The following is a 14,807-nucleotide window of genomic DNA, read 5'->3' on the forward strand; positions in this document are numbered from 1 at the left end:
CCTTTTTGACAAATGTTACAACAAAAATTCGTGTCCATAATTATTGCAACCTAACTCGTTACAAAGTTTGAAATTAACAACGTTTTTTTATGTCATTACTTCTCATGATTAATTCATATGAGAATATATTTTAATACACCATTTTTCTCCATTGTTTCAGGACGCATTTTTTTATTGTTTAGTATTTGATCCTTCACAAAAGACTTTATTAGCAGATAAGGGAGAAATCAGAGTTGGAAGTAGATATCAGACTGAAGTAACTAATTTATTAAAAGAAGGTAAGCCACATCAAAATAATAATTTAATTTGATGTTTACCATGAGTTTTTCGACGAAGGAAAACATTGTGATGAGACCTGCACCTCGAAGAAGTACCCTCGATAAACGTGTGAAGTCCCCAACCTGCATTGGGCCAGCGCGGCGGACTGTGGCCTAAAACCTCACCTTAGGGTAGACCTATGCCCAGCAGTTGGACGTATACATGTTGAGGACGACGAACTTGTTGTTTCGTCGTCATCAACTCGTTTATACGTCCAAATTAGGGCAAACATGAAATGAGTTTGTACTATAAAACATAACATGTCACAATTATTGTACTCAATCTATAGAAGCAGTTCCAATAGCTGGAATATGAAATGGCTGATCTAAAGACAGTACGCCAACAAGATGTAATATTTGTAGGCGAGGAGGACACCCGCACCAGCGAAGAGCTGGAGACGTTGGTGTGGACACCGGAGCACGGGCTGACGGACCGACAGATCGACCAGTTCCTGGTCGTATCGCGTTCTGTGGGCACATTTGCGCGTGCGCTTGATTGCTCCTCCAGTGTTAAGCAGCCCAGTCTGCACATGTCCGCCGCCGCCGCCTCACGCGACATCACACTGGTGAGATAGATATTATGATCCTAAGGCTATAAGTAAGAATCTAATGTAAATGAAAACAGCAAGGGTTATGTAATTAGCATTGTCTTCAGATGCCAAGTCATGTACCCTTTTGACACGCTTTTTATGTAGCTTATTTGTTTTAACTAAATTTTTTTATTTGTTTTTGTGGTCGTGTTTTTTTGTGTTATAGATGATTTAAGTACTTTTCTATAATTGTTTGTGATTTATGTAGCTTGCATGTAAAATAAAATCGATTTTAACTATTTATTTTATATTCGATACCGTCTCCAGCTACTTGTACTGGACCTGTCGTTCAATTAGAACTTTGGTTGATACATAAAATCCATGGCCAAAAATGCAGCCAGGAAGCTAGCATCCTTTCCAGCTTCAGTTGTACCAAGCATAAATCTGGTCATGTATGGAGTACTGCTGACACTTATGGGATGGCTGTGCTAAATACCAACTGGCCACCTTGGATTCCGTTGAAAAGCGTGTCAAGGCGTATATGCTTATAGGTGACTCAGAGTTTTGTAGAAGCGAAGCTGCACAGCCTTGAACATTGCCATAAAGTTGCCTGCTTACCCGTATTCTACAGGATATATCACGGAGAATGTGCGATGGAATTGCATGATTTAATTGTGCCTTCCCCTTTAAATCTTCGGGGGCCTAAGTGAAGGCGGGGGGTCCACCCCTATGTTGTGGATATTCCCAGGATTCCCACGAATCGTTTCGCTTTCACATTTATATGGCGAGCGGCTAGGGAGTGGAATTCACTGCCTGCGGACGTATTCCCCGAACGCAATAACTTGGACCTTTTCAAGGCGAGAGTGAATAGGCATTATTTAGGTGTGCATGCTGCATCGTCGACCTCATGGTCACTTTCCATCAGGTGAGATGGAAGTCAAATGCGCACTCATTCTTTTGTAAAAAAAAATTATAATCTACTGTGGACCAAATTGTGTAACCCTGAAAATTTTGATTGAAGATTAAAAATATCAAAACTTAAAAATGTGCCAGACAACCACACCAATTGATTTTATTACAGGCACATGGGACTTGTCAACTTACGTCTTATGGTGGCGTGAGCAGTGGCAGTGCCTCTTAAGATCTTTGCGATTTAAAGCTCTGAGCGGCACTACAACAGTTATGGATAAGGCGTGACACACAACACCAGAAACAATTTAGAAAAAAATATTTCCCAAATTGTTCCTACTGGGAATCGACCTCGGGACCTTCTCGACCAGCGTCCACAGTGCAAACCGTTGGGCCACTGAGGTCGTCAAAAAAACCAAAGAACATTCCATTGGTTTTCCATTGTCAAACACCAATGACCTTATCTTAAATTGGACTTATCCTCTTACTCTACTAGGGTAATGAAACCATTCCACGTTTTAGTTTTTTGTTATTTTATTTTACGTCATAATAACACACCAATAAATAAATTTATAAGAACTAAGTCTGTATAAGACTCTTCGGTTCGGCTCATTTTTCATACGAATTAACAACGCGTGTTCCGGATTTTGTATAAAAACCACGCCGCCCTCGTTATATGAAGCTCGTGAGGCACTACCTGTGGCACCCAGAACCGAGCACAATTTAGGGATGTTCGTTACTTAAACTTGTGTCTTCCAAACTTGCGGACTTGCCGAGCTCATCGTTTGTGTTATTTTAAATTTAATGTTCATTTGTGTTCATGTGCAGTTCCACGCTATGGACACACTGCACAAATCGGGGTACAGCATAGAAACGGCACTATCGTCGCTAGTGCCTGCCTCAGGGCCCGTGCTGTGTCGCGACGAGATGGAAGAGTGGTCCGCCTCAGAGGCCAACCTCTTCGAAGAGGCCCTCGACAAGTATGGCAAGGACTTCGCTGATATCCGACAGGACTTTGTAAGTATTAATAAATGTTTTTTTTTTAATGGAGTACTCATATTTTAAATATCATCAGTGGACGGGTCAGATATTGACACTGTCAGTAACATCAAAAACTAAAGATTATAAATTTTTGGCACTCCACTAGCTATTTGATATAATAATATGGTACAAACGATCAAACAGACAGACGATTTCTTGACGAAATATTACATATAGAAATGTTAATAATATCGAAAACATATTGTTACCAACATTGTTACGTCTCACACATTGTTATCTATAGCACCTTCTCTATTGAATCGCAGTTGCCATGGAAGACGCTAAAGAACCTGGTGGAGTACTACTACATGTGGAAAACGACAGACCGCTACGTGCAGCAGAAGCGCGTCAAGGCCGTCGAGGCCGAGTCCAAGCTGAAGCAGGTGTACATTCCCAACTAGTGAGTGTTTGTACCGACACACATATTTTATACCTAAGTGTTGTATTGTCTGATGTTGTCCTTTTTTTAACTCGCTTTTTAGAGTAGCAATTCTAATGTTAAAATTCTTTGTTGGGGATTATTTTCTAACATTACCTCACCTATTTCTGCCGCCAAGCAGTGATGTCCGCATTACTGTGTTCTGGTTTTGAAGTGTAAGGGTGCTGGTGAAATTACATGGGACTTGTCAACTTTTGTGTCATGGTGACAGGCGCAGTGGCAGTGCCCCTTGTTATCTGAGTGGCACTGCAACTGTTATGGGTAGGCGTGTAGCGTACCATCAGGCGCACGATTTGTTCGTCTCGTCACTTAATATAATAAAAATATAAAATAAAATTTTCAATTAATTGTGTGTTGTTCATAAAACAATCGAACACCAAACGCACGCAGGTGTATCCTTAACAGTTACTATTTCTGCATTAGAATTCATAATTTTTATGCTATACTCCGTCACAGATTACTTCATACTACACTCTGTAAAACATACCTTGATTAAAATGACACTTGTCAAAGTAAACCAGTGATGTGACACTATCAGTGAAATCGTGAATCAATATTAAAATAAATCGACTGAATTATGACATTTTAGCCATTGTCATATCATGGTAATAACAGAAATCAACTCGTGTAATTCATTGCACAACAACAACTGGCACCACTATATAATAGAAATGTGATAATGAAGCAGAATTATAACAAACTTTATCGACTTTGTTAATTTTTAGTTAAAGAGCAATGGCCAACTCCCATACAATTTTTTGTTGACCTTTTCTATTTGCGTCTGTGTGTGAAAAATATGTAAAAAATATAGAGTTTAAAGTCCTGAACAAATTTGGTTTTAGGTTTACTATTCTGAAAAGTCTGGAATTATAGATAATTGAATAAAATGTATTCGGTGTATTTTATGTCAAAATAAAGTAACAAAAACCTTAATCAGAATTAATAGAAGCCAACTGCTGCCGTCGGTTTGTGTTGGTTGGACGAAAGTTAGAGGAAAACATTTTTTCTGAGTTAATACAATTATTTTTTGTGAAACATGCCATTTATCCCTGAAATTGGGAACTTTTTTGTTATTTTCTCGCATGGCGTATTTGGAAAAGGAATTATTATCTACTTTATTTTCTGTGAGAAAGTAGTTAGTATTAGAAATTAATCTTATTGCAAATCGGTCGAATCAGTACTTTGGATATTACATGAACCAATTTCATTTGGATGGACCTATTTATACATAGGTATAGAAAACCTCTTGACGCTTCGCGGTCACTTGCGACCAATGTTGCCAGGTCATATCTGAAAAATCGGAAGATATTGCACCAAAAAACAGTAAATTGAGAAAAAACAGTAGGTGCTGAACTTACCTACACACTTTAAATTGATTTTCTTCAAACATTGATTAGTCAAAGGAGGAGGTTCTCAATTCGGCTGTATTTTTTTTATGTATCTTACGCGATAAATCCGGCTTGTGAACCGATATGAATGATTCTTTTTTATTGGAAAAAGGTTACCTCATTATTGGTCCCATTTCAATTTGAAGAAAATATTCCACCTCAGGGTGGCAAACTAGGGGATGAATCCGGTTTCGCATACTTTCCGGTAACCGATTTCAAAACCCCCGTTACTCTAGAAGTAGGCCGATATGTCAATGAAAGTTTATTGTCGCGAGAGCAGAGTCCTTTCCAATGGTGGGCAGAGCATAAAACAAAATATCCAAAACTGGCCAGTTAGCACGAGTGTTTTTATGTGCACCAGCAAGCACTGTGTATAGCGAGCGGTTATTTGCCGAAGCGGGTAATGTGTATGAAGAAAAAAGGAACAGACAATTACCTGAACGCGCAGAAAGCCTTGTAAATATTCCTACATCATATCTTGCCTTTGTTAAATTTTAAATATTAATAATGTAAACTTTATTTTTAAATTACTAAATTGCTAGAAATTGTTACAAATATCTACAATTTCTAGTAATAAATCTCTTTTGAATATTTTAAATATATTGTTGATTTTACTTTATTATGTCTATTAGCTGTGATGCTTTATTTTAACCGAGTACTCTTCTCATGACGGTTCATGCTTTACCTATTTATTTCTTCACACTGTTTTACAAAAATCTAATTATCTCGAAAGTGACATTTTGTGGGTTGGTTATAGTTTGCATAACTATGTCCAACTACATATCTCGGAAGTATCGTGCTTGACGGTAGACAGCCGATTAGAATACAATATAAATTAATTTGTCAAAACAGAGGTCTGGCAACGTATCCCACGAACGCAAGCTATGCAGCAGAAGTTTTCAACGTTGCAATTTTACTAAATAATCAAGGACGCAAGCAATAATTTCATTTTTGTTTTGAATACTTTCGTGTTTTAGGTTCTAATCCAGCCAAAAATATATTTTTTTGTTCTCTCCTAATGGCTAAATTTGACTTTTTTTAAATATTTTGTTTTGATTTCAACGAATTGGTGCATTATATTTACTTATTTTCGTATTTTTTTGTGTATGATAATTTTTCACACTGTTAAGTGCCTGTTCATAATTTGCAAGCAAATATTTAGGCGAAAGTTACTTATTACTCCTAAATTTGTAATTTGTCTTTTATTTAAAACAAATAAAGTGTCAGGATCAATGAGTACCATTTAAATAACCACACCAAATTTGGTAGTAAGCAAGTTCCGCCCGAGAAAAATATGGTAAAAAATAACCACCAGAGTCTCACTGTAGTCCAGTTTTTGTATTACCTATGACAATAACCAATATTCTAGGATTTTCAAGCTATACTTCAAGATACGTGTTACAGGATGTACTATTTTCAAAATTCCACGTGCTATGTTATCGCCTAAAAACTTACACAAAAACCCCATATTTAAGCGATTTTGGGCACCTCATCGCCTTAATAGTATATTGGTTCACATTGGATAAAAATTCGCCACAAATAACAGGAGTGTAGCTAAAAAAAAACACAAGTAAATAAAAAGAATTAAAACAAACATTCACTTAACATATTAATAATTACCTGCAAGCCATGTCTGGACTGCTTGTTTGACGTATTGATCGACTCTTGCATTTTCAACGTATTCCATCACAAACTTTTTTTCTATCTGACGTAACGTCATCACGTCAAGTTATGAAATTAAACGTCAATAATATTTTGACTGTTTAAAATTAATTGATCGCAAATGATTTGTAGATATCAATGATTGTATTAGTATGTTAATGTAGCAAATTATTTTTAGATTTTGTAAGACACTCCAATTTACGTCGTCCTTATTATATCAATATGTCATTTTAATGCAGCTACGTTTTACAGATTATAGCACTTGTGTATATAATAATACACAAGCACGCTTGTAGACGCTGTATTTCTCTCTCTATATATATACTAATTACTTTAACTAATACATACTACGTTGTCAATTTGTTATTTCCTTAACTACCTAGAATAACTGATTACTAAATATGTCCCTACTAAATGTATTTTACAAGGTTTTTTGCGATTTCTGACATTTCGAATACTCTTTGGTCCCATAGAGACTATTGATCCTTAACAAAGACTGGATCGAATGGCAAACAAAAGTTTTGTAAAAATTTTATCTTGCTGACTGTACCATTTTACCAAATCTATGTATGTATATATATATATTGTATACACATAGATTTTGGATATATATATACATATATATAAACTTACAGTTGGAAGACTTACAGTTGGAGAGTTAGTAGAGGATAAGCTATATATCCTCCGGTCCCTCCAGCCGCTTAGGTTATTGGGAATTGGAGAGACGTTGTTTTTCGGCGTCGGGAAGTGAGCGTGCCTTACAGCTCCGCCACCAATGACAAGATTTGGTAGTGGGCTCAGAGTCAACGGCTTAGCGGTGGCAACTGCTCGTTGTGCAATGCGCAACGGGAAGTGAGCGTGCCTACTGGTAACTGGCAAGGTACCTGCACGCACACAGGTTATAGTTTCCTACTCGTATGCCCTAAGGGTAAGTAGGGAGAGTCACTATAATCAAAACTAACGTAGAAAGATATGGTGCTTGTCCCGGTGTGAAGTAACGCCTCACCCAGGAAAGGATCCCAAGCTTCCTTGCTGCATTTTGGTCATGGATTCAACGTATCTGCCTGATAAGTACAAATTGGACGACAGGTCCATTCTAAGTAGCTGGAGACAGTCGGCTATCGGTATGGATATATCACGAAAAATCGGAGTCAGCTCAAAGGAAGTCCGTATTGTAGAGAATAGACACGCCTGCATTTGGTAGCATTAAATTTGACAAGATTGACATCGCCCCAATCGGGACTGCCTTGAGTGTCAAGTCCAAACGGCTAACCATAGACTCTCGACAAGACCGGATTTCCTCTCCACTGACCCTCCATTTGATTTTCCCTTCATTGGTCAAGTACCTATATACGACTGTGTTATGATCAGCATACGCAAAGGTACCTGGAATTAACATATCATTGATATACAGCAGAAAGAGAGTTGCAGACAGCACGGAACCCTTCTAAGACCTCTCGAATCGAACGTTCGCTCAAGAAATCCGAGATACAATTGCAAAGTGGGAAGCCCATAAAAGGGAAGCTTACTTAAAAGGTTTGCGTGCCAGACCCGTCAAAGTCTTTACAAATATCCAAGACACTGCAAGTGATTCACCTTGCTTTTCTATAGCCTCGCTCCATATGTGACAGGCATATACCAGAAGATCCCCAGTTGATCTGCTTCGGAATCCGTACTGGCGATCAATGAGGAGGTCTTCAAGGTACGACAAGAAACGGTTGTTGAGTACACGTTCCATGGTCTTGCAGAGTATGGAAGTGACTGAGATAGGTCTATACTTGACAGAGTCAGCTCTGCTTCCCTTTTTCGGCACAGGTTGCACGTGAGTCTCAAGTGAGAGGCGGTACAGGCGTAGGCTTGTGAAAACAGGAGACACCTCAGCACAGTTACGTAGGACTAGTGCTGGAATTCCATCTGGTCCGCTAGCTTTATTCACTTCTAGATTCCGCATAGTTCTAAGTATCTCTTTTTAGCGTATGCGAATTAGCACCATAGTGCAGCCAGCCTGAGGCAAGATTAGATCCAGACGCGAACTCTTTGCAAAGAGTAAGGCAATAAGATTTGCCTTGTCTTCTGCAGTGTAGGCCAGCGTGCCGTCCAGCCTTAGCAGAGGTGAAATAGATAGGCGACAAAAGTTAGTTAGTGAGTTTATATTTAAAAATGTTTTGTATCTGTTAATTTCTGGCGTCGCCATTTTCACTACGCATACACAATATGGTATTGCTCTTAGAGATGTTTTGAACCTTCTTTGTCTAATCACACAATTATATTCACTTTCATGTGCCTGTTTCTTAATATTCCTGTATCAAATCTTTTATGTATTTACCAAACTCATTCTCTGTATTTTAAGTTCTAAAGTAAGAATCCATTCGGAAATGTATAGGGTTTGATGTATGACTATTGAACTTCAGACTGGCTTTCAAGTTAGACACTTAAGGGACGGAACTTCAAAGTTTTAAATGCAGATATTGTTTCACAAATATATGAAAAAATGAAAATGAAATGATGGCCTATTAAATTGTTTCATCGCGTTACCCCAGTTATGTCATATTTATATTTTTTATGATAAAAAAGTGCGCATTCGATCACTACGCCAGCTTTCTATTTTGGTTATTTTCTGTTATTTTTGTAAACAGTCATATTTATTTACTAATATTATGCTCCCCGAATTTTGTGAAAAAAATAAAGAAATAAAAAACAATATGAAAATGGAGCATGCCCGCCTAAATGATGCCTGTTCACTCACGCCCCGCAAAGCCCAATTATAGCAATTATAGCGTTCAGGCAATAAGTCTGCAGGCAAAGAATTCCACTCCATAGCCGTTCGCCGTGTAAATGTAGAACCATAACTTTGTGCGAATCTTTGGAATACCTACAACATAGGGGTGGAGCCCCCAGCCTACCGACGATGATTTCATAAGTGGGAATTTCAAATTCATATTTTAAACAGCCTTACCGCTTACACAATTGACCCCTTGGCTTATGACCAGACAATAAATACCAAAAATGAAAATATATCTTTGAGAATTAGCAGCTGCTCTCTCAAAGATATATTAATATACAGTGGTGGACACATAATTAAAGACACTTAGAGAATATTATTTTTTCAAAGTTTACTTATCCTATATTTTTTTATTATAATGCAATAGGAGCTTGCAATATTATTTAAATTGTTATACAAAAATGTTTGAAATGAATACAAAAATGTTTGAAATGAAATAAAGAGAACGAAGATGTCGTATTTTAAATTATTATTAAGTTTCTTTAATTACACCGTTGTAAACTAATACAAAAGCTTGGCCAACTAATTAAAGACACACAAATCATGTAACTGCAAAAAAAATATTACAAATGTTAAAACGAATTTGAGTATAAAATTAGTTTCAGATGTATAATAAGAAAATAAAAGCACGTTGTTAATATTTTGTCGCATGTCCTTTAGCAGCAATGACGGCCCGACACCGCCTCGGCATAGAAGCAATCAAATTATTGCAAGTTTCAATCGAAATCTGTTCCCATGCCTCTTTAAATGCCGTGTATAGTTGATGCACGTTACTTGTACGTTTTTTTGCAACCATTTTCTTCACACGGGACCACAAGTTTTCGATCGGGTTAATGTCAGGACTATACGGTGGCCAATCCAAAACTGTTACTGATTGGCTTCTAAGAAATTCTTTGACCACTGCTGAAGTGTGTTTGGGATCATTATCATGTTGAAAAGTCCATATCACCGGCAAATGATCCTCGGCATAAGGTAACATGGTGTTTTCTAAAATATTTTTATATTGAAATTTATCCATGTTACCTTCTATTTTTTTAATAGGTCCCACACCGTGACCAGAAAAACATCCCCAAACTTTGATATTACCCCCTCCATGTTTAACAGTTTTTTTTGTGTATTTTGGATCCATTTCTTTTTTTGAACGTAAACTCACGTAAACTTTTCCATCAGAGTTAACCATATTTATTTTAGTTTCGTCAGAAAAAAGCACATTTTTCCACTGTCGCTCTGTCCAATATGCATATTTTTTGGCAAACAGCAATCTGGTTTTGATGTTTTCTTTCTTCAAAAGGGGTACCTTCCGAGAAATTCTTCCAAACAAGTTTGCCTCACATAATCGCCTTCTCACCGTTCTTCCAGACACTCCTCTAGATTCCTCTGCACCAAATACTTCCAAGCGAATGACTTCTGATCCTTTGAAAGGGTCTTTTTTAGCCAACAATTCTATTCTTGTGTCTTCTCTCTGGGTTGTTTTTCGCGGTCTAGGTTTCCTAGGCACATTTTCCGTAGTGTTAAATTTCTTAAAATGCCGGATAGCGTTCATTACCATATTCATTGTATTCATTGTTCATTGCGTATCACGAAAATTCGCTCAATATTAGAAAAAATCAGTGCTCTTTTTTTATTTTTTATTTCAAGTTTAGAACACGAAATACGCACTGTCTTTAATTAGATGGCCAGCAGCTAATGTATCGAAAAAGTTTGAATGATATTTGAAACAGGAACTATGTACACTCTTTTTAGTTCAACTTTGATACTGTTCTCATTTAAAAAAATATATGATGTCAGTGTATGTAAAATGACTATTAAAATGGAATTGATACCTATCTTGGGTCTCTAAATATCATTTAATTTGTTGTATGTGGTCATCATCAAGGGTGTCTTTAATTATGTAACCACCACTGTATATAGCAGGTCCCTGAGGTCCTCTTATGTAACGAACTAAATAGGTGATAGACGATCTCTGATGAGTAGATCGAGTACATGGGCGTATTATTATAGCAACAAACCGAACCCGGCGCTAATGACGAACGCGAGCGGCGGCAAGGGCAGCGCCGTGCTCAACGGTGGCACCAATGGCGCCGCGGTCGCCAGCGCGCAGCTCTGCGCCTCCTGTCAAGGTAATTCTCACTTTTTTAACCATAATACAAATGAAAATTACATGAATCTACTATGCTGTAAGTTATATATTATGTTAATCCGCCAAAACGCGTCAAAAATTTCAGTAATATAACGACCTACGGGCACTTGATGGGCGGTTAGGAAACGAATATTCAAAATTAGTGTTCTAGTCTATATGTTATAAGTTGTGCATTCAGTGTTAATTTCGTTACTTTAGTACTTATTGTGACATAGTTTGAAACTATAATCTTTTTTTTTTTGAAGATGAAGTAAAATGTTAGGGTTGCTAGTTTTCAAAAAATTTTATATAGTCATGCTTTCTTATTTTTTATCATTGCTTTAAACTCGTGTGATTGTCTGGTATTTATTGGTATGTTTTCAGTAATAAAACCATGTTTTGTGTTATAGCGACAAACTCAACCCAGTGGTACGCTTGGGGCCCCCAGCATTTACAATACAGATTGTGCGGCTCCTGTTGGACCTACTGGAAGAAATACGGCGGTCTCAAGGTTTGTTTTACATTGTTTTCCTTTTTTCGTACGTAAATGATTATATAAATAGATAGTACTAACCAGTATTGGGGGTCTACTTTCGATCTCCGTCCGACGTCCGTCCTAAACAATTACTGTCAAATAAGTAATATTCGACAAAATTAAAAGACAAGTATCCAGTATGAAGCTTCATTCGCATCACGCGTCTTTTCAATGGTCGTATTGCTTATTTGGCAGTAATTGTTTCGGACGAACGTCTGACGGAGATCGAGAGTAGACCCCCTAGTTATTTGTATGGCACTAATACATTGATAGTGCGATGTAGTCACGGTAGGTGTGATCGAAGATTGATAGATCAATTATCCACTGTGAACATAGTTTATGATCGAGTGTCGTGGTATTCGTTATTGACCCTTGAGAATGTTGTAACGAAGGACGTTGGTGCGCAGACGGCGGGTGTGTTCGGCGAGAGCGAGGCGGAGGCGGCGACGGGCAAAGCGCGCGAGGGCGACGACGCCGCGCTCTCCGTATCGCACCGCCCGCACCGCTGCACCGTGCTCAACTGCGCCAAGGTGCGTGCCTTCCTCCCGAAACAAAAGCACTCGATGACGTGACCACATGCGGAATGACTTATTTTCCATTAAGTGGCTGATCGCGGGTATTCATATAAGAGCACACACACCGCTACTTTCAGTAGCGATGCCAACGCGCGTTCGCGAAAGGCGAGATTGTTAAGCTACACTTGTGATTTATTAACGCGCGTTTGCATCGCTGCTAACGCTGTGTGTACCGACTCTAAGTCATATTACCATACCGATTGCCACGGCCGCGACGCGACTCTGCGCGATTCGAGTAGCCGAATCCCCACTGTCCGAGTAGCCGCGCAACCGAACGTGTTGTTGTGAACGTTTACCGACAATGTTCTATGTAGAATATCCTGAATAAATAAATAAACTATCGTGTGTAATTGAAAATTTTCATGTTTCTGTGGGTCATTATAGAACAAATAAAACACATCCTTTATAGTGCATTTTATTTATGCAAAGTTGTCATGTTTTAATTTTCTTTTTGATAATAATAGCACTAGGGAAATCCTGTGTCGCGGGTGCCATGGATACACGAAGAGACATGCCCAAATAACATCCAAACTTACGAGAGGAATAAACGGAGGCCATACAAATATTTCTCCCGGCCCGGGAATCGAACCTGGGACCTCTGCGTGGCAGTCTGACATGGAAACCGTTAGGCCAGAGAGGCAGTTTATAGTAACTAACACCTTGGGTCCATGTTACCCATCGAGTATATAACCAGAAATAGAGGCGAAATAGGGGCCATATATTCCTGGTAACATATTAGCGATACAGCTCTTATAAATATCAACTCTCGTTTACACTGAAATATAGACAGGCCAACTACTGACATGTGTACGTCTCCGTATATTCCAAAAAATATTCTGTATTTATTGTAATAAAGATAATATCTCTAACAATGCCGTGCTGTTCTATTCGGTGGTGTGGAAAAAACAGCAAACATCTAATTACAAAACAAACGGAATCACATTTCATCGGTAATTAAATATTAAATATGTAATAATTATTAGTACAAAGATAGAACACTCAGAAAAAATTCCTTCGATCCGGTCGGATTCGAACCGACGTCTTCTTGCATACCGTGTCAGATGCTATACCAACTAAGCCACGGAACGAACCAACGGACCTCACGAATTTTTCTATGTACTTGCGTCGTGTCTTTGTATTTGGTTTTTCAACGACTTTTTAGTCGTAGCGCCATCTATGAGAAATCTATGAAAGATTTATCATAATTATAACAAACTAGTGGAGTCATTTCACAAAAAAAATTTAATATCAATTCAATAAAAATTTAATTATTAAATATGTAATTTTGCAATTTTCGTCCATTATAGCAAAGCTCAAGTTACTGGTCGATTTGAAGTGAAACAGTTGACGACACCCACTGACGATACCCGTCAATTGTTTCGAACTCGGGCTAGCCAATCGGAGCGCAGTTGTCACAGTCATGATATGGCAGAATAGTTTTCAAACAAATTAAATGACTTTCGTCTCTATTTCTGGTATATACTCGATGATGTTACCTAAATAAATTAATTTTATTATAGCGATAAGAAGTATATACATATGTGTTAGTCCGACGTCCGTTTTGAAACTGAGCCGTCAGTCGCTCAGTGGAAAACAGGTGTAATAGTATCGGGACCCCGCGGGTGCGTTGCAGGAGTTCAAGCTGCGCGCGCACCTGGCGCGGCACGTGGCGACGGCGCACGGCAGCGGCGAGGGCGCGCGGCCCGTGATGAAGACGCGCGCCGCCTTCTTCCTGCGCGCGTCGCCCTTCACGCGGCTGGCGCGCCGCCTCGCCAAGGCGCTGCGCCGTCCCAAGCACTACGCGCGCTCGCCCTTCTCGCCCATCAACCTGCAGCAGGTCAAGCACGAGTGTGAGTACGCGCCTCGCTCCCGCGCTCGGGCGGTTCAGAACTCTTCGGTATTTTCACCCAATCGTTCGATTCGGATACGATATTGTTATCCAACGGCGTGTACGGAGTTCCGGCCGCTTTCTATATTCAATCTCAATCCATCATTTGCTATCTAAGCTTGAATAATCAATCCAAATCCTATTTTTACTATTTCAATAACCGATCGATGGATCGTTATTCCGATCTTTTGTTTCAATCCATCTGTGGGATTGCGTCTGTGGCTTTTTAGATTGACATTTGTATGGTAGTGACACTTGTGCGCTTTCAATATACAATCCATAGTTTTGACAAATCGGATTTTGCACGTGTTCGATCTATAGTAGCGATCCTCCAATTTTGACCGATTGTACTGTGTAATCGTGTAAAAATGGAAGTTACTTTTAAGTGATAGCGACTGTGAACTTGAACATTTGCTCAGTTATCGGACTGGGATAATAGCGACAGCGACCAAGAGCAGCTTGTGTCCTCAAGAACGTTTAGGCGTATAAACTTCATTAACTGACGCTGAATTTACATCCAAATTTAGGCTGAACAAAACATCAGATGAATTTGTTTTAACTGAAATAATGCCGTTTATCAAAGTCAAATAATATAATAAATTGACACTAACATTTCGCCGCT

At 38.7% G+C, this 14,807-nt stretch overlaps 1 protein-coding gene across 3 annotated transcripts in view; it reads left to right on the forward strand.

The window, feature by feature from the left end:
• Positions 1-14,446, forward strand: part of LOC113240275 (metastasis-associated protein MTA1) — a 74,064-nt gene extending 59,618 nt beyond the window's left edge. Inside the window, exons 5-12 of one of the 3 annotated variants that reach the window (XM_026477533.1) lie at positions 161-278; positions 681-883; positions 2,585-2,773; positions 3,064-3,197; positions 11,070-11,188; positions 11,598-11,698; positions 12,115-12,252; positions 13,931-14,446. In XM_026477533.1, the coding sequence (XP_026333318.1) occupies positions 161-278; positions 681-883; positions 2,585-2,773; positions 3,064-3,197; positions 11,070-11,188; positions 11,598-11,698; positions 12,115-12,252; positions 13,931-14,302 (1,374 nt within the window). In that variant the 3' untranslated portion in view covers positions 14,303-14,446. The remainder of the gene's footprint in view (positions 1-160; positions 279-680; positions 884-2,584; positions 2,774-3,063; positions 3,198-11,069; positions 11,189-11,597; positions 11,699-12,114; positions 12,253-13,930) is intronic. The other 2 variants (XM_026477534.1, XM_026477535.1) reach the window with 2 other exon arrangements.
• Positions 14,447-14,807: the final 361 nt, after the last annotated feature.

The sequence above is a fragment of the Hyposmocoma kahamanoa genome, unplaced genomic scaffold (genome assembly GCF_003589595.1).
Source record: "Hyposmocoma kahamanoa isolate Upper Pololo Valley unplaced genomic scaffold, ASM358959v1 129, whole genome shotgun sequence".
NCBI lineage: Eukaryota > Metazoa > Arthropoda > Insecta > Lepidoptera > Cosmopterigidae > Hyposmocoma > Hyposmocoma kahamanoa.